Source organism: Lepidothrix coronata, unplaced genomic scaffold (assembly GCF_001604755.1).
Source record: "Lepidothrix coronata isolate B3197 unplaced genomic scaffold, Lepidothrix_coronata-1.0 Scaffold3, whole genome shotgun sequence".
Taxonomy (NCBI): Eukaryota; Metazoa; Chordata; class Aves; order Passeriformes; family Pipridae; genus Lepidothrix; species Lepidothrix coronata.
In genome coordinates, this window is record NW_016690183.1 from 4,643,962 (window position 1) to 4,670,582 (window position 26,621).

The window sequence follows — 26,621 nt, forward strand, 5'->3', positions numbered from 1 at the left end:
CAGGATCACTCTCGAGGAGAAAAGGCAACGCAGAAAGAACCGTGTTTTGCAGAATACACCATCTAAGGAGTCTTTCTGTTGTGCCTTTTGCAATTGGATATGTCTGTCACGTATTGGCCTCATAAGCCACCAGCGCTCCTGTAACAAATGTGGATAGAGCCTTCCCAAATCTTCGTTCGCGAAGCCTAGCCATGAAGATATACCACTGCTGCTCTTCATTTCTTCTTCACACCTACTTATTTAATTTCCTGCTTCTCAGCCACCTGCAGAACACTGCACTGTTCAGATGGCAAAGACTGCAGCTATATCAAAAATATGGCACATATACAAAGCTTTACATAAGCCTTTTCAATTTTTGCATTTTTCTTTTTCTTAGTAAGATATTAATTATCTCTGACCTTTCTTTTCTTTCTGGTTCTGACTAGAACTAGTAGGATGACAGTACATACATTCTCAGAAACGCCCCTACAATACATCTACAGGCAAGCCACAATTGGGAAATGTAAGAGAGGAAAACATCCAGCCTAAATCTGCTCTTTCAAAAGATTCAGAGAGCTAATAGATTCTTTTGGATTATATTGAGGATGTCTACTTTACGAAAACAACCCTTCAAACATCCAAACCTTACAGGTTCCTCATATATCATGGTGACTGTCCCCCTGGCTATTTATAGACATGAACACTGCTGCCGTTTATACATGGGTCTGTACCAAAGGTGGTCCCTGATCACGACAGCTCGTGATCCAAAATCCTGGACTGATTCAACCAATCACTAAAGAGACAAATAGATTTTAGAAAATATCATCATGAAAAACAAATGAGTTGTTGCACTTCAATAATATCATACATTTTAGATGATGTCTGTCATGGTTTGAGATAGCCCCAAAAATCCAATTCCCTAGTCCTAGCCCCCTCCCACATCTCAACCTAATGTGAGATGGGTTTTTCCAGACAAAACACACCAGACTCCAAATGGGGGAAAGGGAATATATTACAATGACTGTACAAATAAGTACCATATCACATTATACACACGATCACAATATCTCTACCATGACATATGTATTTACAATGGACCAGATCTCTTCTCCCCTCCAAATAAAAGTCCAGGAGGGAAAGAAGGACAGATCCCTTCCAGTCTCTGAACAGCAGGAGTATCTTCCAAGGCAGCAGGTTTCTTCTTCTCATCCATGCAGCAGCTGTGGTTGGCTTTCTGCCAGCACTCACGAGGGAGGTATCTAAGCTCCCTCGGCCCCCTTGACATAGGCAAAGGGGTCTTCCATGGGCTTCGTCACCCCAGACAAGGTCGTTTCACCACGGTCATATCACGAGACGCAGGGGGTCTTCGTGACGGTCTGGTATCTCCAGGAGACTAAAGCTCCTGCAGGGCCTCTGTGCCCTGTTCTTGGGCTGCCACTGTGGCAGCAGTGCGAGGGGGGAGCCAAGGTCACCCCTTCTGCATTCCATCTGGCCGTCCCGGTCCATCTCCGGGACGTCTTTGAGCTTCTTAGCTCCTCTCTCTCTCTCTCCGGTGCTGCATGTCTAAAACTCTTCTCCAAAATAGGAGTCCATCTCCCTCTTTTCTCAGAGGGATCCCAAAGGGAGTTTTGGGGTCTGGTATCAGTCTTACCCCAAACTCTGTCTGTAGCTCTGCTGCTCTCTCTCTCTCTCTCTCTCTCCCTTTCCAGGAGTCCTTTCTGCAATGCTGCATGTCTCTGTTGCTTCTCTGGTTCAGGTCTTATCTGTCCTGGCTCTGTGCCACCGTTTCTCTGGTCAGTGCCGGCTGCTGCTCTGCGCCCATGGAGAAAACATCTCCCGGCATACTACAGACACTTAGTCCAGTCTAGCACTGTTCCAAGTCTCTGTAGCCCCCAACTGGGGCTGGGGGGCCCCGGTGGCCCCGAGGGGCTCCGAGCCCCTTCCTCGTGGCTCACAACATGGCCACCTCTTCTCCAACAACCCAAACTACCACTCATCTCTTCCGGTGAGCTTGCGATATGTTTACATTTTTGCAGGAGCGCCCATTGGGCAAAACTTCAAAACTTCCAGGGGTTTCCACCCCTTGGGGTCTACCACTTTTCAGCCTCTGGGGGAAAAACCAAGGTCCAAACCACCACAATGTCAAAGAGGAATCGTGTGGTTTCTGTGTCTCTGGCATATGTGGGAGCAGTTACTCCCAAACAGTACTGATAGTCAAAAAAGCAATAGAAATCTACAGAACCTTACTAATCAGCATTTTACCTTGTGCTGGTTTAAGAGTCAACCAGCAGGGGAAATGAACTCAACTCAAAGGAGAGACCACAAGTCAGAATAACAATTTATTAAAACAACACAGCAAGCACAATCACACAAACAATTGGTCCTAACCCACAAAACCCACATGTACAACCCAGTACCCTGGGGCATGAACAAAGTGGTGTTCCCTGGGCCCCGCTTGAGTCCAAAGTAAAGAGAGAGGGGAAAAAACCTGCTGGTGGGAGAGCTGTTGCAGTCTGGTCAGAAGCGGTGATTGTAGTCCAGCTGAGGTTGAGAGCGATGAACTGCAGTCTTCTTCTCTGGATCCTACGAGTGGTTGCAAAAGTTCTGAAACTCCAGGTTTATATATTCCCCAGTTCAGGCAGAAATGGTCAATCTTTCCCTCAGAGCGGGGAGTTCCATAAAAGGCTCAGAGCGGGGACTTCCATAAAAGGCTCAGAGCGGGGACTTCCATAAAGGGTATGAGGACAAGAGCATCCTCTTATCTCACAGGCCTCTTAACACCTAGTTTATAGCCTGAGGAGTCAGGCTCTATGGGCGGAGGGTGTGAATAGTCTATTGACAACAGTTTCTGGGTAATGGCATGGAAGGCTATAGAATACACAGTTTTGGGTTATACCCATACCATGATGAACTGATCTCAGCTGTCCTAACTAGGACATACCTTTATTGCCTTTGCAACATTTTCAAGGCTGAAAATATAAAAATTGCTACAATAAAGAATTAGAGACAGGCATAAGGTAAATGCTTAGAAGAGTAAGAGACTAACAGCAATAATTTTTAAGTATTGAGTACAAAACTGGCTGCTCACCATGCAGCTCTCAAGAGCCGCAGTCAGGAGCATTCCTTTCAAAATGAAAAAGACAGCACTAACACCAAAAGTAAGATACATACAGATTATGCAGTCAGAAACATTAGATTTTTGGAGAGCCCTCTTGATGGGCAGAAGGGGAACACAGTAGAAACCCTATAAAAACATTCTGCTCATTCCCTGAAGCAAGCAACCTTGTGTTGAACCCACCAGCCTTCAACCAACACAGAACAGTAGATCATTTTGTTACAGAAGGAGTGGGAGAGCAAGACAATGTCAAAAAAGACCAACAGGAACAATGCAGGGTAAAATTAAGATTGTTTTCAGAATAGTAATGAAAGAAAAAAAGAACCATCACAAATATTTACATTGCTTATATAAAGTTTAAAAATAAATTGTGGGATTTGTCCAAGTTCTTGGAAATGACAAATTAAAACCAGTGTCACAGCACAGTTGTATGCAGTGTCTCCATTTCAGGGATGCGTTTTCCCAGAACTGACTACATATGTATTGGTCAAGCAGAGATACAGATAGCAGAAGCTGCCCCAATGCAGTTACCAGGAACGGAAATACTAGAGGTAGAAGCACCATCCCAATTAGCTTAAACACTCAACCATTCTCCCATGCCAGAAATACTTAGTGGGTTCAGGAAAGGCTTTGAAAATACCTTGTCATGTGAGCAGGGTCTGCTCTGGTCTCCAGGCAAGATCCTCACCTCTCACTGAAGGGATAGCGTTTGCCATTGATTTCTATTGCCGAGGCTGAGTTGCAGGTTTTGTGTTGTCTCAGCACAGACTGCAGGAAAGGCTCCCAAACCTGGCTGCACTCTGGGGCTCAGCTTCTCAAATTCAACTCATAAATTTTGCTGCTGCAATTTGAGAGTGAACAGGGGCAGCTTTCATAGAAACAATCACATTGGTAACACAAGAAAATGGAAACCACCTCCTCCAGTTGCCTTCCTGCAATCAGGCAGTGGATGGGGTGAATGCTCACTGACATCTCCAATTCACAGGGAGCTTGTGGGTTGCCAATTACATTTGGAGGGCTCAAGCCTCCCCGTCATCATGAATTGCAGAGCTCATGAATGAGAGCAAACCAGCAGCCTTTCCTGACCAAGTGGCTTCTGGGGGGGAGAGGGGGGGTCATGCACCACAAATGACAACTGAACTCACTCATTTTCACTGGGGTAATATTTTCTTATACAAAATTGATACCATATGAATTTGTCAGGCTTTATACTTTACCAGGGCACAAAACAGTCATTTCTCCCAGTACGCATAACCAAAAGGGTAATTCAGAACCATTCAGTGATCTGCTTAATGATTTAAAAGTAGTTTATAGCTGTTACAGTTGCATGAAACTACCTCTTTTCTCTGAATAAATAAAATTCTTATGAGGAAACAATAACAAGAAGCGGACTTGTGGTGCTGGCCATGGAAGAGAGTCTGTAGAACCCAATGAAAAACAAGACCCTAGACCAAATATCACCATTGGACCAAAAGGCACATGTCAGAGGTGTGAAAAGCAAGCACATGAGGAATGGATGCATAGACTGTAAGAGTACCAAAGCCCAGGGATTCCTTTGTTCAGGGTCCCTTCCGAGAGACAGACAGCTTGAGCTATTATGTTGCTGCATGATAATAAAAAGTTTCAAGCTTTTCAATTTTGGCATCCTTTCTAGCTCACTGAATAAGATCACAACAGCCAAATCTGCGTTCCTAGTGATAGAGCTTAGTATCTTACAAGGAAGAGATTTTAAAGCCTTTCCATTAGACAATTATGCATTTTGACTTTACTAAATCTGCTTTTTCATGGCTAATGGTACATTTCACTTGCTGCTTTCTATATCCTAGCAGGTCAAAAACATGTGAAAGAATATATAAATTTATAAGACACAACCTGTTTCAACTTACATTCTTTTCTTCTCATCAAAGTTATTAATGTCAGTTCCCTTATAGTCAATCCTGTCAAATAAACAGCTGTGTATCTGCTAATAGGATGAAAATTACCAAGTTATAACAAGTTTAATCAGTTGTATTTTTAACTTATTTTGTCATCTATGGAAGTTTTAAGTGATGCAATACGTGTGCCAACAGAAGGAAGTAATAAATTTACTTTACTCTTACATTAGATTCCCTTAGACTTACCATTAACTTTCACATTTCAGCCTAAAATTTAACACCAGACCTAGGTCTTCTCCCAGGTCCATTTCCCCCCTCTGTTGGGAGAACTGAGATTATGCGTGAACAATTTCTATTGCATTTCTGTGAGCCTTGCCTTGGCATAATTGGGTGTGGACAGTAAAAAGCAACTAGGCAGCTAACTTGGCTTCAGTGTTGAGGCTAGAACAAAGGAGGCTTTTTGCCAAGGTCAAGGAGGAGTTTTTGGCATGTGAACAAGTTTTCTCATCTCCTATGGACAACTGTTGTGATCCAATTAGCACCGTACAACAAAGTATGTTTTCCTTATGTATCCAATGCTACGTGAAGAAGAATCACACGTCTGAGTGTCATAAGCAGTATATAAGGTGTCTTTCTTCTAATAAAGTCGACATTTTGCCAATCATACTGGTCTATGAGCAGTCTGTCCGTGCCCCTCCATCAACACCCCTCCCCCCCAAACAATATGAAGCTTTACACGATTCTCTCCCTTTTCATTATGTTTTGTTATAACAGGCAGGCTATCACCCAGTCCTAGCCTTATAGCATTAAGCAATTTCAGATATTATGGAGTAAAATATATTCAAGGTCAATTCATAAATGGAGATTAAAAATAACTGGAACAACAAGATGGAAATAAACCAACTTGTGTAAAAGACATGCAAAAGCCATTCATTATTACGTATTTTTCAGTTTTTCACGGGGAAGATATATGTTCACAAATAATTTCAAGAACGACTTTATTTACAAGAAACTACTTGTGCTACATATGAGAAATCAACAACAACACATGCAACTTAGGCAGAAAAAGTGGCAGACTAGAAGATCCTCTGCTGAAATTTTCTTCGAAACACTGAAGTTGCTACATTATGTTCTTGGTGGAATTTCATCAAAGAAATCTCTCTCGTGCCGTAACACTGAGCTTTTGCTCAAGAATCAATCCATTAATTAATTATGTTCTATGCAGCCTTTACAACATGCCCTTCTGAAGATTGCTCTTTTAAAGCTGTGTAATTCACATGCAGCAATACCAATGTTAACACTGGATGAAAACAAACAGCACATTACACCGACCCAGTCAGAGGATACCAACAAGATGCAAGAAACCCTCAAAATCAAATTGCACATATTCCTAAAATTTGACTACTTCCCTGCTTTGAGGATGGCTTTCATAAGTATGCTTTTGTCAAAGATGACCATTTTTTCCAAGCAAAAGTAACCACTGAAAGCAATCACAGTGATCACTTTGTAACACAAACATTTGATGGGAGAAAATTGTAAAATCACAACACACTGAAGTGCAGAAGTACAACCTATTTTGCCTCATGTATCTAATCCATAAGGACATCTTGTATAAAGGCAGGAAACAAGCTTAAGGATATGACATCAGGTCAAAGATATTGTGGGCAAGGGGGAAATAATTCAAACTCCCAGATAACTACCTATTTCAAATCTCCAGAAAACAGCTAGTGTAGGACAGTACATAATACTAAACATTCCCTAAAGTAACTGGGACTCCAGGAGAGGTCACAGAGCTCTGTAAGGGGAATTGACGAATAAAAATATGCAACAAACTGCAAGTCTATAAACAAGGATTTAACTTTTGATCACCAGCACAACCATACCAACTGTAACTACCCCACCGCATATGTAAGGGCTGGTATGTGGGGGTGAAGTAACACGACAGAGTATGCACCTTTCCTCAATTGTTTCTGGACATCAGGAGCTCAAGATTAATTCAGTTCCACATTTGACATTATGTAGCGAGTATCAAGAGAAAGGGAAAAAAGGCATTTTCTGCCAAAAAAGCTCTATGCCTACAAGCTATTATTCCCACATTTCTTCAAACATATTGACAGGCACTTTTGGCATGAATTAGGGCACTGGATTAGCATCATATGTTGCCACCCAAACCAAACACAGCATCTGTAAGAGTCTCCCAGGAGACTCTGTTCTGATTACGAGAAGGTTATAGATTTGGAACATACTCAGAAGCCACAGCCAGCAAAATTAATTGTTTTCTCTTTAGCCTAGAGAGTTTTCTATTGGAAGTTGCTTCCAATGTTTCCTGATGAAATGCCCTGCTCATTCCTTCCTAAGGGTAGCAAAAGGAAACAGTAATAATTTTAGGCGCTTCCCAGTTTGGGCGGGATAAGCCGACTGTGTTCATGCGTGTCTTCAAGATTACCGCACAGACTGATATTCCTCCATGTGCTCTAAATAGGAAAACCATTAAGACAAACAAGCTGTTCCCTATTGCAGTTTTCTGCAGCAATACTCAAGCATTCCCCTTAAATGTAAATTTGTCCCAAAGAAGTACTAATACACTTTTAAATCAAACTTTTGCCACCATGTGTTTAGTTTCTATCACTCTCTACAAACAATATGTTAGAAAGTTTCAAAAATAGTAGTGTTGCCTTCTCTTCTGCTTCTTTCCACCTGAGAAAACAAACTGTTTGGTTAACCAGCAGGGCCACCGAAAGCAAAAATATTCCTATACACCATTATCTGCCTTTTGAAATTATTCTTCCTAGCACAAAGTACAACACCTCTTTTATCTCTATTTGGACATTCACTTCCCAAAAGTGATATCACTGGGAAATGCAATTACTTCTTTCAGACAAATGGACTGCCTTTCAAAGCTGTGGACTCTGATATTAAAGAATCATTGGAAGGCTTGAGTTGGAAGGAACCTTAAAGACCATCCAATTCCGACCACCCATCCCCCACGGGCAGGTACACCTTAAACTAGACCAGGTTGCTTAAAACCCCATCCAACCCGGCCTTGAACATTGCCAGGGATGGGGCATCCACAACTCTGGGCAACCTGTTCCAGTGCCTTACCCCCCTGTGAGTAAAGATCTTCTTCCTAACCTCTAATCTAAACCTATTGTCTTTTAGTTTAAAACAGTTCCCCCTCGCTGTATCACTATCTGCCTGTGTAAAAAGTCACTCCCCTCTTTTTTATAAGCCCCTTCAAGTACTGGAAAGCTGCTGTAAGGTGTCCCCAGAGCCTTCTATTCTCCAGGCTGAAGAGCCCCAGCTCTCTCAGCCTGTCTTCATAGGAGGTCTTCCAGCCCTCTGAGAACCTCCTCCCTAAAAGTTTTGTGCTCTGCCTAGGGCTAAATCTGCCCCTCCTGAGTCTCCAAAAGGTTTTAATCCGCAAATGAAATCTCTTCTTGAGAAACTACAGGATCAGACAGATATACATCAGTGGGCAGACAGCACAGCCAGGCATATGTCTGTGACTGAATATATAAGAGCAGCAGTGAAGTGTTATGCTTCATTAAGAGTTTACATGCAGTAAAAGTAATTCTCAGCTCTGTCAAAACTTAAGAAATATGCATTTTTGAGAGACTCTACTTGAAAAAATGAATTAGATTTCTTTGCCATTACAGATTATATCACCGGGACAAGTTTTATCAAGGGGCTCAAGATTAAAGATTTGCATCCCTTTAGGCTTTAGCAGGGAACACTACAGTTTAAAAAAGGCAGGCAAAGCAGAATGAGCCCCTGTGCTGTAAGTCTATTGACTGAGCCTCATTTAAAATGCTACTAATTTCACTTAGGGAATACAAAATCTCTGCTTGGATTCATAAATGTGATTAACTAGGCACTTTGTCTGATGGTTGCTCCACCACAGCAACAAAATTTCTGCCTGGGCCATGAACAACATATTTGGCCTTTTTTATACATGCTGGCAAAAGTCAGAGAGCAACAGTGAACTTCAATGAAATCAGTTATCTTGCTAAAACTTGAAATGGGATGTTTGTGGGGTTTTTTGTTTCATTGTTTTTATAATGGAGAAGCTCCGCATAGAGCAAAAAACACTCAAAGACACTCTCCAACCAGATGGGTTGGAGTTAGTCACTCACCTAATTACATTATCTAAAAGTGTGAGAAAAGGAAATAAAAATTATTTCTTAAAAAACCTAGGAAGATGGGTAGAGGAGAACTTCTGGACAAAACCTCTACCTCAGCTCACAGCTGAAAACCACCCAGTGGCCTCAGGACATAAGAGCCTTTGGGCTATCACACACCTCTCTAGCTACACTGCCCAGTAAAGAGCTCCCATACAGTTAATAGCACAATATCTGATATAACTTGCACTATCAGCCCTTAGAGACCTCACAGCACTTAATACTTGCAGCATGGGTCCCCTCTTGAAAGGAGGTATATTTGGCAGCTTCATTTTGGTCACATTTTGCAGGTTAGTTTTGATCTTGATTATAAGCTCACCCCGAAAGACAATCTTACTTATTCTTGGTGAACCTTGCAAAAACCTTGGAAAACCTTGGAAAAGCCAAAGACAACTCCATAGTCATTAACAGTATTTAAATATTGATACAGTTAATGCTCAGCTCAAAGATGTTACTGACTACTAATACCCTTTCTGGTATGACTAAATCCCTGTACTTAAGAGGCAATGAAAAGAATTATGCAGCTAACCATTGTTCTTTCCTTGCCCGTATGAGCTACACAGGAAAAAATGCAGATCTCTTCTCCCTGGCTTATTTTTCAAGGTGAGACATCAGTTCTACTCAGTGTCAGACAGAATGTATCCAAAAGGAGATGGTTGATCACTTTACAGAACAAGGAAGCAAAAAAATACTACTTATTTAATTTTATTTGTATTTATGCATTAAAACACGTTTATTTTTCTCTGCTGAAGGGTAGGCAGCCTGTGCTAACAGATTACGAGCAGACTTTGTGCAGTTTTGGAAAACATAACTGTTCTGGAAAGAATGTGTCTTGTAAATAAACCCCTTCCTGTGCTTCATGATTACCCCACCTATCCCACAACCCTTTAAGGCGGCACACATGCTATGACTGCATCTGGTTGGGGCTGACAGTTTCTCCAGTTGGCCCCACAAAAGGGTAGAAAAAAGTCCTGCAAAACAAGAAAAAACAAAAAAGCCCAAAGATATCACCTCTGCTCTTGGCACTGAATCACACTGCAGTCATCATTTCTGATAAAACTACACAGTAGCTTTCATGTTGCAGTGATGACAAACTTCCTGCTGCAGGCTGGAACAGGTCAGCATTCCCTTTCTCTGCCAAGTGGTCCAAACCCTGTGAAATCCTAGATAATCAAGACCAAGTTTTCGTGGTTTGTTGCTGCTGGGAAAGCAGTCCCTGCTTCAAGTGTTACCTGTAACACCACCAGCCAAACTTATACATAGAGGTGTTAATTCACAAGCAGACAACTCTCAGAAGGAAGTGTATCTTGCAAAAATGATCAAGGTGATACCATCTCTACATGAGACATGACTGAGGTCAAATCCTTTGCTACCCAGACTCTAGAAAAAAGCCAGACTACTATGAATTACAAATAAAAGCTTTTAATACATGCATCCCTCTCAGATGAGATCAAACAGCTACAGAGGGAGAAACAAACGTGACCACAGACAGTGACTAAAATTGGCGAGCATGAGAGATGAAGTTTGTGTAAGATCAGCAACCCAGAGTATCTTCAGTGATGCATGGCAAAGACCAAAAATGTGCTTATAAAAACGCAAATTGGCTACAGAACTCAACAATGAACAAAGCACAGCTGTGCAATTTCAGCTGAAAAGGCAGTATTTTATTCCAAATCTGCCTGCACAAACACAGCACGTGCTACTCACCTACATCCTTTGTGAAAAGCCACTCCTCTGTTACTTCTCAGCCCCATCGTTCCCATGAGCTGGATCCATTAAGAGTTAATACAATGAGTACATAAAACCGCTTAAAATAACCACAGAGTCACCAAGATAAATGGTCTGGTTTAATCACGAGCCAGGACTGCTAATGGTGTTTGCAGCTATTACAACATTCACTCTGCACACAGACAGCAGTGTGCGGTAGCAACAGGCAGCCCAGCTAGCTGGCCCACAGTGGGGTAAGAAACCAGACAATGCTTCTTTAATAAATGTAGCAATTCTAAAAGGGGCTTTCACCATCATCACCATTATACCTTTGTGATAAAACAAGGAAGATGTTTTGACCCTGCATAAATCTGCCAGCACAATGTGCTTTGCCATCTGTACCAAATTCTCTTGTCCTATCCACAGATAAATCTATCCTAAATATTAGGGGAGCCCACTAAGCAGAAAACAACCAGGGCAGTTAGTGGAAAAGGGAAACAATGTTTCCTCAGAGTTACTGCCTTGATCACAGAACCTCTTAAGCACACAGCAGAAGTCTTCTGAACACCATCAAACAAGAGCGGTTCCCAAGAGAAAACTCTGCATTTCAGTTGCATGCCCAGACATTAAGGAGACACATGTAAAGACTCAAAATCCATTTGTTTTCTTAATCTTCTCTGATTCTATGTCCTTCTGCAACTTCTGCTTTTCCTCTTATACGACGTTCCATTTTCTCACGTTTTTGTTTGCCATTCCTTATACCAAAAAACCAAATCCCTTTACCAAAAAAAAAAAAAAAAGCTAATCAGATTTAACTTTGCTTCCTTTTACTCCAGCAAAACTGATAGACACCTTTTAGTAGTTTCATCACAATCGAAGGAGGGTAGTGTCAGCACCATTGTCCCCGGACAGCTGGAAGAGGAACAGTCAAGCAATGAAGCACCTCCTGAGCAACAGCAGGGATCAGCTATGCATTGACACAAGAAAGCCAGTGACTCTTCTGAACTTCTCAACTAGCAGCCATTTTCTACTGAATGTATTAAAAAAATGCAGCTTTTGAAAATGACACCTGAGTGTCTGTGAGTAATGGTACAACTACCTATGTATACTAAAGAATTAAAGTTTCTTTAAATCACCAAACAGGTTCCAGTGTTGGTAGGCAAGCAAAACAAAAAAGTGCAAAAGAATCATAAAACTATATAACTTTTTTACATCTCTATATCCACTACAAAACCAAATGCAACATATTTTGAAGTCTCAAAAGAAAAACATGTTTCCTTGTGAACTACCATAATTCTAGCAACTTGAGTACTAATTTAGTAGCCTGCCTTGTACAAGATCAAGCTCTGAGCTACATGTATCCTACAAATCTTCTGAGATCCACTTAGTCACACAGATATGAGGAAATACAGACTTTAATAGTCAAATTCAGTAGCAGCGATAAGAACAGTAACTCCTGTCCTGAAAGGGAATCACAAATAGGAAATGACTCATGCTCAAAACATCGACACTTATCAATTGCAAAACAATCAAATTAGTATTCCTGTCAGTTTATCTGAAGACTGCAACCCTTTCAGTGTTCAGTTCCACTGAGGTCTCTCAAGATCAAATCTATCAAAAATCACAGAAAGCTTGCAGAAGTCTGTTTTTTTCAATGACTTTTCTCAGTCCTTCTGTTTTGTGCCTCCACCATACTGGAACACGTTGGTGAGACAATGTCATCAAGCAAGGCCTGGCAAGGCTTGCATTTATCTAACATAATGCACAGAGCTCTGCTAGGTTCCATTTGGACTGGACACCCTGTGTACCTAGAAGGGTTTGTAAAGTTAGCACGTGAGGTCACACACAAGTCCGTGATCTATCCTTGATTGCAGGTAGTGCAGAACCGACATCCTTATACCACATAAACCCATTTGTGAGCAGTGACACAAATAAACAATAACAAAGAGAACAGATCAAGGATGCAACTGCAAACAACTCAATTTGCCATGGAAGGGAATTCATCAGGCATACAGTAAATAAAAGGGAAAAGGAAAGCCAAAGTGAAATACTTTGTATATTTTAACCCCACATCTTTTATCACCCATTCCATCACAAATCTATGCAATCAAGGAGAATGCCGGCTGGAGTTTGTGAAGGGTTTTTTTTTATTTTGTTTTTCAGGGGTTTTGTTTTACTAGCTGCTACTTAAGGATAGAAGTGAAAGATCATGACATCATTTCCACTCCTGCAGAGTGTGTAGGGCTCTCTTTGATGCTTCTGATGTCATGTAGTCTTGTGGATCATATCACCTTTCCAATGAAAGCACAGGGATTATCTCTCTTCATTACTTTGCATTCTCTCTCACAAGAACAAAGATTTCCTGCTATTCTTCCAACAGTGAAAAATAGCTGCTTGTTTCACATGGAAAGCCAGTAGCCTTGTTTGTTAAACAGCTGTTTTGCTTTAAGTTGTTGGTATTTTTAAACACGTTTAAATGTTTCTCTTTCCTATAAAAATACAATTTCCCAGGAATTTTCCAGAAAAATAGTTTTTACCTTTGCATTCCCATAATCAGTTAAAAATGTTACAATTATTTAAAGAGTTTCTTGGGCATATGTAGCTTTCTAATGAATTCTGTGTAGTATCCAAAAACTACAAGAAGAGCTAGTGTGAAAGAAGTCATTATTGGGCTATAGGATTAAGATAGGAAGGCATATGGTTCCTTTTCATACAAACTCAATACACAGAAATCTAACCAGATGTGCTCATTGGAGAAAGACCAGAATCAGTAAACTCAGAGACATACTTTCTAAGTAATGGTCATCTCTTAGGTCTACATTTTCTTCAACAAGCTTTTCCACAGCAGAAAGTAAAGGCTGTTCAGAAACAAAAAGCCATGGAAGACACCTAATCTCTTCCCTGATATCCACACAACAGGACAGCATTTCCTCCTTGGTCCCTTTATTTATTTTATTTTCTCTCAACAGCCATGCACAAAATGTTGATGAAGTCGAAGGATTAATTTTATCTCCCGTTCTCACAGTTTTTAGGTACAAAGAGGCTTCCTGGAAAACTTTATGCATTTCGGAAATCTGGGCATGCTGTATTCTCAAAACAAGACAGTGTCAAGTGATATCCATCTGATTTAAGTCACACTCATCTACAGGTATAAGCCCTTCAGTAAGGAGGGTATGTAATGAATGCTGATACAGATTAGTATTTGTAAGACATACGTCGTTTAAAAGATAAATGTCCTTCCTACATAATTTTAAAGTCCATTCTATAGATTTTTAGTGTTGAAGAATTCTGTTGTGCTTACTTTGAAAACAAAATGGCACCTGGGTGACATTTCTTTAACAACAGCTGCCCAGTGAAGATAACTACAGTCCTAGCAAGCCCTAGATGAAGAGTTTGTCACAGGAAAAACAGAACCTTTCTTTGTCTCAGCAGGTCTAGAAAGCACCTTCTGTATCCCTAGGACCATGACACAGGTGAAATTAAGTTATCCCACTGCTGCTTTCAAGCCCAGATGAAATTCACAGGGCTCTACAAATCCAAGAGCCCAATTACTTCATTGCACACCTCATGTTATTCTGCCGTTCCTATGCACAGTGTGCCAGCAACCTCTTGTGCAGTCAGACCTTACACAAAACTAAACACTAAACCTGCTGCTCCTACCAAAACAAGACATTACCTCCTTGGGTATGACATATGTAACAACAAAGCAAGGCAAAAGAAGAAAGAAACCCCCTCTGCCTGATCAAACATAAATAAAATACATTTTCCTGGCACGAGGTCTTGAAGGCCTGATACTACTCAGACTGACAAATGATGCCAAGCAAGAAGTTCTGAGCTTCCACCCAAACAGTTTCATCCACCTGTCAGGAAATGAAACATATGAGGCCAAGCAGCACCACTTGTAGTAAGGCTAATACGAGGACAGGAATGAACTGACCTTGACATATGCTAGGTAATGCTCGCACTTTTCCTGCATATATGACAGTTGTAACTTCTCTGTGATCTGTCCTGCTGTCTCTCCAGAAGTCACAAAGTAAACTCTGGGTTGATGGCTCTTTTCCTTCTTTGCCACATCAGCAGTCAAGTTATAATTCAAACCTGTTTTAAAAAGGAAGAAGAAGAAAACAAAGGATGTCAGTGAACAATAGTTATTTTCTAGCCACCTATCAATAGACCCTGTTGCCTCCTAGTGTGCTTGAAGAAAGGTCAACCCCTGCAAGCCCTCAATCAATCACTAACTTTCCCGTGGCTACATAAAACCAAATCCAATTACTAATGTACTCCCACATTTTGTGTTGCTATTATTCCCAGCCCATCCTTCCTGCAGGAAATGGTAAGAATCCATCTAGATATGCACATTTAACACAAAAAAAGAAAACCCAAACCACCCAAACCAAAAAAACCACAAAAAACCCCAGAAGATGCTTAAACTATGTTGCTAACAGAAAAAGCAAAACCACACAAACAACAGCAGCAGCTTCAAGTTTGTTTTTCTTCTAAAACAACACAAACCATGCAAATGTAAACTATGATGTGGCATTTCCTGACAATTGTTTTCTTTGATTTGCAGTCACAGCATTTATACCTTAACTAGAGGTCAATGCCTTGCACTCAGCAGTGCCCTCTTAAATGTTACACATCCCTGGCAGTTTATAGAAGACATATCCCAAGACTTACGAGCTGTCTCTTTGTAAATCTTGTTTCCAACACAATCAGTTGCTATGTCACTGGATGTGTCTGTGTCCAGAAGAAAACTTATTTGCTACTTGAAGTACTGTGCTGATTTTGGCTGAGATACAGTTAATTTTCTTCGCCATAGCTAGTAAGGGGCTATGCTTTAGATCTGTGCCGAAAACAGTGTTGATAACACACGGATGTTTTAGTTACTGCTGAACAGTGCTTTGCACAGAGTCAAGGCCTTTTCTGCTTCTTACATTGCTTCACCGGTGAGTAGGCTTAGGGGATCACAAGAAGTTGGGAGGGGACACAGCTGGGACATACCAAAGGGATATTCCATACCATATGACATCATGTTCAATATATAGAGTAGGGGAAAGAAGGACAAAGGTGAGGACGTTTGGAGTGACCATGTTTGTCTTCCTAAGTAACCATTATGCTTTCCTGGAAATTGCTGTACCCCTGACGGCTCATGGGAAGTGGTCAATGAATTCCCTTTTTTCTTTGTTTGTGTGCACTGGCTTTTGCTCTGCCTATTGCAGAATCACAGACTATGCTGAGCTGGAAGGGAACCACAAGGATCCAGCTCTTAGCCTTGCACAGGACCACCCCCAAGAGTCACACCATGTGCCTGAGAGCATTGTCCAAATGCTTCTTGAACTCTGACAGTCTTGGTGCTGTGACCATTTCCCTGAGTAGCCTGTTCCAGTGCCCAATCACCCTCTGGGTGAAGAACCTTTTTCTAATATCCAACCTAAACCTCTCCTGACACAACTGCATGCCAGTCTCTCAGGTCCTGTCACTGGTCACCACTGAGAAGAGATCAGAGCCTGTTACTCTTCCTCCCCTCATGAGGAAGTGTGTGTGGCCAGTCTTCGCGAGCGAAGATTTGGGAAAGGTCATTAACCCTTCGAGCCTGCGCAGTGGATTTTTTTAGGTGAGACACAGCGTGCGCTGAACTGAGCCCACCCTTTAATCCTGAGGTTCATCTGCCGGGGCCGAGCAAGCTTGGACAGTGGCAGTGAGGGTCTCAGGACGTAGGTTTGTTTAGAGTGACCTTCTCTTAGATGGATTGCCTTACAGGGCTAACGAGCTCCATCTGCCCGGGGGGCTGGGAATCGAACCCGAGTCGCAGCGGTGAAAGTGCTGCACCCTAACCACTTTGTTGTAGATGATTACCTTGTCTTCATCTCAACCCACGAACTTTCTCACTTTTAGCCTTCTTGGCACAAAAGTCTCTGTGAACACTTATAAACTCACAAAATTCAAACTAGCTTCACTTCATTTGCAGTGTGTTGCATTCTGACTAAAAGCTTAGGGCATAGCAACCAGACAAACCTTAAGTGGTATGAAAAGCCATAACTGGGGAATCAGCCTAACTACCATCACAGGGCTTCACCTGAACATTTTTTTGTTCACTTTTGGTAGAATAACTTGCTTAGAAAGATAATGTCTTGAAAATATTTCAAACTCACAAGCTCATGACCAAAAACTCTCACTAAAGTGGTGTTTACTCAGTCCTACTAAAAAGCATCACCTTATCAGAAAGACAGGGTTTAGCTTGCTTAAAATCCTAAACTTTTTTTCTTTTCTTGAGGTGTCCCACACCCATCCCCAACTGTCTCCCTTTTTATTTCAAGATCTCATATGCATATACATGCAAGCAATGCCAAGATCTGCACCAATATCACAAAATTAAAGACAAGAAAACATGTTAGCAAACCCAGGCTTTGCTACACAGAGGCAAAAAGCCCTCTGGACAGATGCAGCCCTCTTCAAAGGAGGAGGGCCAAAGGAAGAAAGGACTGCAGAGCTTGCAGGGGTGCCTAGGGAGGCTTGTAAAGTCTCCAGTGATAGTGTGACGTATTAGCAACATTGAACAATTCCTCACTGCAGGCATGGAAAGGGATCCCAATGTGAGGCCTGCACCAGGCCTCTGATTAAAGATCCCAGGCACTGTCCAATCAGTACAGTTCCCTGCCTCCCCTTTATTATCACAACTTGTTTCTATGTTGTATTCAATGAAGTCATATCAGTGGAAAAACTGAAATATCATGAATACTTTTTTTTGCCCTCCCTAGCTTTGTTGCTTCCTAAAAGCAAACCCAAATGAGGAGATAACTGGCCAAACTTATCACTGCTGGTGGTTTAAGTTCCTCCTGCTCACTCCAGTAGAAGAACAGGAGGCAAGTTTTTTGCAGCAAATTAACTCTTCCAGGTATTGCCTTCAAACATTTGTCCAGCAGCTTTAAGCAAGTTTTCTCACTTGTTTTCTGGGGATCTACCCACCCAACTTCATACAATCGAAATAAAACTCTGGTATGGGTTTGATGACCTCAGAAGGGCTCAATTCTTCTAATGAATATTCCTTTTCCATAACTAAAGTTAAACGGCTAAAAGCTTCGATAACAGCTCGCTCTGAGAAATTTTTGGTCATACCTACAAGAGTACCCCCACCCAGCAGACCAGGTGAATTACTCCAGCCAGTAAGAGATGCACCAAGTAAATGGCAGCAGGCATTTTACAGTGGATTTTCATCCTAAATGGCATATATGTACTCACGATGCAAGAATCATCCTTGACGGCTGATGGCAGCCCTGAAGCAGTAAGGAGTTAGAAGAGATTAAGATCAGGCCATGGTATCCCTCAAGCTAAAACGGAAATCACAGCTGACTGCACTAATGGAGGGGTTACACACTCTAAGCCACTCAGCACATCCCATCCTCACCCACTCAGATAATGACACACCACACAAACAGCAGGAGGCAAAATGCTCAGCAGGAACAAGCACATCTCTAAGTGCTTGTTAAACTACTAGCTATAGTACCAATTTGTGGGGGGCAAGGGGAAGGGCAGCATGTGAAAAAAATGAAGAAATGACTAAATAATAACAAAAAGCCATCAGAAGAGGAATGTGTTTCTTTGGTGCCTCTGCCAGTAATTTCAAGGAGAAAATAATTCATGAACTTAGCTTGCAAAGAAAATTCTTCAGTATTAAAAAAAATACCCTAGAAAATGAGAATATATATAGGATATTCCCTCCATCCTCTTCCAAAATGATTTTTTTTTCCCACTACTTCAAACCTTGTTTCAAATCCTCTCTCATAGTGTTGTCCCTGGCTCTAAGTTGGGAGCCATCCTCGCTGCTCCATACACTGAACACATTCCTGCAGCATGCCTGTTTCTGACGCACTCTGAAGGTAACACTGACTTGCCTGCATCTGAATAGACTGGAAAAATAAGAGGCAGACAGAATAAAACTCCTGCACCAAACTACAGCTGCACACAGGTAAGAAGAGGAGAGTCCACTTCCAAAAAGTTTTGGATTAGGCATGTTACTTCAGTCCTAGAAACACGTTCAAATAGAGCGAAACTGTCAAACAATCCTGCACCAGTCTTTCAGGCAACAGTATTAGGGATGTGAGGACTACCCTAGCAACGGATCAACACACAAGCGATGCACATCTGAAATGAAAAGTATAGGAGAAAGTTTGAAGCAATTTCTAACGTATCTGCCTAACTCTAGTCAAATGACCAAACCCCTTCATTTTCATAGCCATTAAAATTCACCTGTTTCTCATAATGGCAGTATTATTATTGTTGTTATTATTGTAGAGGAAATTATCCAGACTGTGGGCCAAGTTTACTTCCATTTTCCTTCAGGGACGAATGCAGAAGCAGCCCTTGATGCACAGAGATGCAGCAGTCTCTTTAGTTGTCCTGGTCACCCAGAAGTGCATGGTTTGAAGAGGCTGAAAGCTTCTCATTCAAGCTAGGAAAGGCCTGTCTCTAATCCCAGCCTTTCCTGGCAATACAGAGACCTCACAGGAGACAAAGCAATGGCCCTTTAAGTGAAAGAGGAACAGCCTGAGTGAGATACTGAGGTGACAGAGTGACAACTTAAAATACTGTATTTCTCATACCTCCAAGACATACTGGAGGTGGTCTCTGTCAGTGGACATACAACTAGATGCTCAGCTCTCCAGCAAGCACTGAGGCAATGCGTGGCACAGTGCAGAGCACATTTCCCTTGGCCATGGCTCTTTGTTCAGATAAAAACATTTCAGCAATAAATTCATACTTCTGAAGACCACAGTCTGAAAGAAACAACTTCATGGAAATTGTACTGTCAGTGGCAGTATCAAGCAGTGTCCATAAACACAGAACCCCAGACAGCTGTTTCATGACCAGTAGTATTGCAACTCCCACTAGAAAAAGAAGAAGCAAAAGAAAGATGGGGAATGTTTATATGCAAGCGTGAGGTAGTGCTAGATGAAGATGACTTTCCTTCACATGACAGTTAACAAAATAGCCACACATTCAAATCAGCATTGAAGGCACACATTTGCCACAGAAGAATGCTGCCTGCATGTTCAGTTTGACTTTCTAAACATTATGCAGTAGATGACCAACTTCAGCTGCCCAAAAGCAAGACAAATGCTGAGCTTTTCACCAGTAAGCAGCAATCTCGAGTATACACGTTGACAAGCCCTAGGGGAGTGACTTTCCAGACAAGCACCGCATTCTCACCATCTAACTTTACAGACTGCCCCCAGACACCCAAAGATGAAATAATCCCAATCCCAACACTTTTAGCCCCAAAATTCTGGCATAGCATTTTAACACTTCCATGTGCCTTTCAGAGTCTGAACTGGACAACGATGCATTAACAGGGATATTCTAGGGGTTTTTTTCCCCCACATTTAACCACACAGGAGAGGAACCGTTACAATATTTCCATTATTTGTTCCACCCTTTGTTAATTGATATTCTTCAACTGCAACATAATTAAAATGGCCTGACTGTTAGATTACTAACTGAAAGCTCATTTGAGATATTTTATCCAAATCATACCCTGAAGAGATTTTATATAGTCAGATAGTTCTGGCTGCAATGTTTTCAAGACAAATCACTTTGTTACAAGCACTGTATGAAAGGACAATGGTTGGAAGTTTTATAATAATCTACTTAATAGTAAAAAAATTTCTTGTAATGAGATGGATGTTACTCGCCAAAGAGGATGCTTATGTGCTTTCACCACAATAAATCATCAGAAGTACAGTTTGTAAGACAACACAGAGAAATTTAACCAACTCTTACAAGACATGATGAACAGGAAGATAGATCTTTTGTAAATGAGGGAAACAGATACTTAGATTGGAAAAAAAGGAAGTTTGCTTCTTAGCCACAGGTCCAGAGATACGAAATTAAAGCAAAGGAAACATTTGAAACAGTACTTCAAGAACACAAGAACAGCTAGATATTCAGAAAATATATCTGGTGATTTTCAGAGAGGAATTAACAATCCCTCAGAAATGTGTTTTCTTAATTGACAGAGTATCAGGCAGTACAAAAAATACTTTATCAAAGCATGTATTTATCTGCTTAGTGTCATCTAAGAGAAGGAAAAAGTGCAAAATAGAAATTCAAGTCTCAGTTGCATCAGTATATTAGAATACACAGGAACCCTAAATTTGGTAATTCCACTGTTTTGAGCTGTTCAGGTGAGAGTCACAAGCTGCTTGTAGTTCTCACCCCATGTAAATGGCAGAAGAAGTAGCAAGAAGCCTTTTCTTTCTCTGACTTACTTAAAACCAAAATACTGCAGCAAGCTCTGCATACTGGGTTGCACAGATGCAACTTACCCTTCTTGACTACCTGCTCAAAAAGGCAGGGCATAGAGCAGGAGGAGGCACTGATTCCCCCAGCTCACTATCAAGACAGAGCATGCCCTGAGGCTGAGACATCTTCCCTGAACAGCACAGTGCAAGTCCTCTGCCATTCTTAAAGCACGACAAAGGTAAAACATCATGAACTAAATTAACTCAGGCCTTAAAATATTTAGAAATGCTGTATCTGTCCCATACGACTTCACACAATATCTAAGACTTGTAAACACTGGGACGTAAAAATCATAATTAGTATTTTAATAGAGCAAAGACATAAAGGTTTGCACAATTACACATTACACAATTCCATTCACCTCAGAAACTCCACGTGTTTAACAGAGATTAACTAAGACTGGGCTATTTACAGTCACTTTACAGACAGGTAAACTGATGCACAGAAAAGGATTTTCTCATATCTGTTTCAAGAGCTCCTTGTCAACTTTCAAAAACTATTAATCTAGAGCAAATCACCTTTCATATGCTTTCTGATAACGCTGATGGAGGATATGGATTCAGAAATGTATTATCTATCAAGAAGTAAACAGGGAACACAAACTTTGAAGGCTGTGTTCTCTATCCTTGTAGCAAGCCTAAGGACACACTTCCCTCCTTTCACTGAGGAAGAAATTGCCTCGGTATTACATCAGCCTCATCAGAAGGTAAAAACGTGCCCAATGAAGTTCTCGAGCCTCCAACTTTCTGGAATTGTATATTCCACATTCACATTGAAACTACTTATTTCCCATAAAAGGTCTGTTACTGACTACAAAGAGAGCCCTTTACTCCAGGTCAACCTGTTACTGCTCAGGGCTGGCACAGGTACCTTACCTATTTCTCCAGGAACATGCTTGCCGCTGAAGCGAAAGCATGCTGTGACATTGAGGCAGTTCACTGGCTGTAAGCCATCATGGCACTGAGGAGCTGTGATATTGATAGATACGGGCAGGAAAATGGAGATGTCCACGGTAATGACAGGCCTGGATCTGGAGATCAACAGAGAAGTAGAATTGAGTGAGCAGACGGAAGTTCTAAATCAAAGGAAAAGAAAGTAAATTTTGTAAACTACACAATTTCAAGCAGACAGGAAAAATAAGAGTACCTTTGAGCAGTAAAATAAACTAGCACTTGACCTAGCTGGCAAGGACTACTAGGATTTAAATTAAAACAGTAATATCCGCTTGAAGTTCAGTGCTCGGATACAGACTGCAGGCAGGCAGCTAGGGAAACCAGTAATGTGTAATAATAATAATCATCATCATCTCCAGCAAAAGTTGCTGGAGGACAATAAAATTAGTAGAACAGCAAACAAGAACAACAAGTTCATGCAAATGAGACTGGTTGCTAACCATCTTGGATGGTCAGCGACAGGTAGGAAGAGACCATAGGTTTCCACAGAATGGTCTACAGTCAAATTTATGACCTCAAAGTCAAGGAGGGAGCACAGGGGTAGGAGACGGATTCATATATAATTTTTCTGACAGTATAAGAGGGACAACAAACACTACATTCGTGTTTTCTGGAGGAGAGACATTTGGCTAATTCCCTCCTGGCAAGGATTGAATACTCTTCACGCTGCTGAACTGTGTTTCAGGAGTTACCCAGTGCACTGTGAACAAAAGCTTTCTACCCTTGCAACTCCAGCATCAGGTTATTGCTACCACTACTCCAGGCTGAGGGACGACACAGCCAGAATCACAGAGCAAGCTGAGTCCCTTAAGGCTCAGGTGTGTCTTGTTAAGGAAACTTCCCTGTCTGACCATTCAGGAGGCACTCAGTCACATTCACACCACCAGAGACTTTAACCGGTGGAACCAAAGCCCTTTTGCAGTGGCTCCAGAGAGCTGACAGGTGCCCCACTTGATTCCCTACACACACCACTCTCACATAGTCAGACCAGGTTTCTCATAGTTCCATAAAGCCATTTATTCACAGCAAAGTAACACAGAAACAGCTCAAGGGGGTGCCTCTGAGGAGGGATCCAGAACAAAGGACCCCCTGGGCTTTTTTACCCTCACACTCCAAGCAAGTCTTCACTCTTCCTTGCTCTTCCTCCTGAGTCCTTGGCTCCTGCTGTGTCTCCCAGTGTCTGGTCACCTGGCTGTGCCACAGGTCCCCATGGCTTTTCTTATGCAAAAAGTCAACAGTTCACAGCCTCCTGCTTCAGGCTCCCACCATCCAAAGCTCAATTTGCAGCTCATACTGCAGCTGCACCTGAGATACCTATACTGATTGTATTCCTCAACAGTTTCCTCTTTCACACAACACAGAAGATCCAGTAGCCCAGAAAACCAGACTCTTCTGAGTCATCTCCAGCCCAGGACTTCAGCCCAAAAATTCAGTGTTATTCTTCTTGGTTTCAATTCTGTACATGATCAACACAAACATGTTCTTCCAAAACCAACTACAATAGTGAAAAAAATGTGCAGCAACCAGCAGATTCAGTTCCAGAGTAGTCTCAACAGCCATGCAAGGCCAGAGCTTGTTCAGGATGATCACTCCACAAGCCACTTAATTGAGAGGTAGGGGAGAGGAAGGAGAAGAGAGCAGGGACTGTGGTTACACCTGATTTATACCAACTGGAAAAAGATTCACATAATCTCTAAGACAGCTGCTCAGACTCTTTTACCACAGCCTGAAACAACAGCGCAAGTTCACATTTTGAGATGGAGGATGAAGATAAATGCTACCCCTAGAAATATATGCACTGGGGGGGGAGGAGGAAAAAGAGTGAGCAATCATTTCACACCTTCGAAGAAACACTCTTTCTGAATGCTTAGGGAGACATAAAAGAGTAAGTGCTATAGTTGATCTAGAAAAATATTTCTAGATAATATTTCTACACTGTGTGATTTTTCCTTAGTGTCATCTCACTTGGTTATTCACTGGGGAAAAAAACCCAGTGCATCTGTCAAAGGACTGTACACGTGAGCAATACAATGCTGACGATCTGCCTCAAGTCACCAAAGGCTTCCACCAAAGCCTTTAAATATCACTTGGCAAAACATTTGTTGGTTTTGGCTAAGGGACTTCACAAAAGTGGGAGGGGTAAGAGGAGAAGGAGAAGAAAAAGCTGATTTCTTTATCCTAATCTGAATCTTAACAGCAAGAGGGACACACTTGAAACTGGCAGTAGCAACACTTAATCAGGCTGCCCACAAAGTCAGTCAGCAATACACTAATTTCCTCGGAAATGCACAAGTATGACTGAAAACATGGACAGATGTCATCATGCTGTTGTGACGCATGTGGTTTTAAACATCACAGTATGCCTTTCAGTTTGTCTTCCCCCCTCTGCAATTAACATCAATGCAGGAGAAAAACGCAGTTTTCTTTTCAGCACCTTCAGAGATATGGGGCTGCAAATTCCCACCTGAGGCATGGCACACTTTTTCACAGAAGCAGTAATTAGCTTCCTATATGTGCATGATGAAGGAACAGAAAACTCTTCAGAAGATTTGCCCACCTGCCATGCTGATCATCAAGGGTATTTCTTCCCCCTCCTTTCCTTTTTTTCTTTTTCTTTTGTGTAACTGATTCCAAGGGAAACAGAGCCAAGTTTTTCCTGCCTTGAACAGGAAGGAAGCTGGCACATCTGTTCTGCAGTTCCAGCATTTGTCTTACCAGTGTCACCACATCCCTGTATCTTCCATTAAGATGCCAGAGTTCCTAGTAGTGATTTCTATTCCTAATGACATCTAAGTATTGAAAGGATTTTTTTTATTAAATATTAACAAGTGTAACAACAGACCTACCAGCAAAAAAACCTGCATAATTTGGTGAACCAAGCTGTCCCACCTCTTTCTATCAGATGGAACAAGCAATTGCACTTAACTCATAAACTTGAAACAGCAGTCCAACTCCTGTGTGCATTGAAAATGTATCTGTATTTCATTTCCCTGAAGACTCTTATTTCATTCTGCATCCCATTATAACTTGCAAAATTACATCCTGGCATCATACACAGCTCATTTTTTGCTCAACTGCATTCCCTTAAATCACAATTTATCTACTTTATATAAACATAAGAATAATGAAGAAGCCTCCGCACAAGTTGGGAGCAACCTTTCTAAAGAGGCACCGAGATGCAACATATCTCTTTCTGGCTCCAACCCTTTTTCTTCATAGCCCCGGGTGTCCCATGTATTGTCACCCCTCACTCTGCTGTTTAAATTAGACTGTGCATTCTTTGACATCATTCATGTCTAAGGTTTTGCTTAAACAGTAACCTAGATTGCTTCTTCTGGCCACAACAAACTACGGAGGAAACTCGAGTGGTTAATCGGTTGGGCTTAAGACCACATAAGACATAAACAGAAAGCAAAGAAAAAGAAGACAACAATGAGTGAAAAATACAGTCATCTCACCTCAGAAGTACCACACTGTCTGACAAGAAGGCTCCAACAGTCATATCTGAAATTTTTATAACATTGAGACAGTTATAAAGGAGGCATAGAATTCAGTTCTTTCAAATCAGTTGCCAGACTACAGAGCATGTTTTTCTGACTTAGCCAGTTTGCCCCTTCAAACACCATTATGTCATATGTATTATAACTGGAGGATTAGGTCTGTGATGTTACTTCACCTCTGCTTCGTTGTTTGATTTTTATTAACATTATTATATTATTGTCTACTTTTTGGGTTATTTTAAGACTGCCATGCTGACTGAGCAGTTTCAAGAAACTTACAACCTTGGTTAGATACTGAATCTTCAATTGCTGTAACTGCCAAAATACCTGAATTAAGTAATCGCCTAGAATTTTTATCAGGAGCTTGTAGGAGCAGAAGAGAAAGGGAAAAAGCAGCTCAGCTTCATTGACCATCTGCAATGGCAGGGACCAGCAACCTGGAAACAACCTAGCTCCGCTATTTTCTAGGCCTACTGCTGTATTTTCCCCATGCTCCTGCTGCCAGAGTAGCATACGTACCTGGATAACCATTGCTATCCATATCAACTCCCCCTGATATGGACTGGCCAAACATACGCAGCTTTGGGTTTATTGTTTGCCCAGACAGCTTCTGTAGCGGAAATAACACGAGTGAAATCAGTCAGTAACACACAGAATCCTCTAAAAAAACCCGCCAAACAAAAGAAAATCTTCAAGCATGATTTTCATGGTCATTGGGTCTCTTCTCCATGGGCTGGAAGTGCCACACACCTGCAGTCTCACACTTCACTGATGCAGCCCTGAACAGGAAGGCTGTCAACTGCAGGAAGTCCTTCTGCTCTGGGCTAGTAGGAGGCCTGCATTGACTTGAATTAAAAAACACACCTGCATAACAATTCTCATGCGGACCCAAGCAAAATAAAGAACACATCAAACAGATTTCTGCAGAGGGAGAAAATTTAACTGCACTCAAGAGATTAATTTTTTGGGTTTTGGTTTTTTTTGCATTACCTTAGTTTCTCTGAATAGAAGTTTCA

The 26,621-nt window shown here is 41.5% G+C and overlaps 1 protein-coding gene across 1 annotated transcript in view; it reads right to left on the reverse strand.

Annotated features, from left to right (window-relative positions):
• ITGA9 (integrin subunit alpha 9) overlaps positions 1-26,621 on the reverse strand; it is a 225,011-nt gene that overhangs the window by 159,361 nt on the left and 39,029 nt on the right. The window contains exons 12-15 of the mRNA XM_017822886.1: positions 26,125-26,215; positions 25,564-25,609; positions 22,028-22,182; positions 14,791-14,951 (exon numbers count right to left, since the gene is read on the reverse strand). Of these exons, the coding sequence (XP_017678375.1) occupies positions 14,791-14,951; positions 22,028-22,182; positions 25,564-25,609; positions 26,125-26,215 (453 nt within the window). The remainder of the gene's footprint in view (positions 1-14,790; positions 14,952-22,027; positions 22,183-25,563; positions 25,610-26,124; positions 26,216-26,621) is intronic.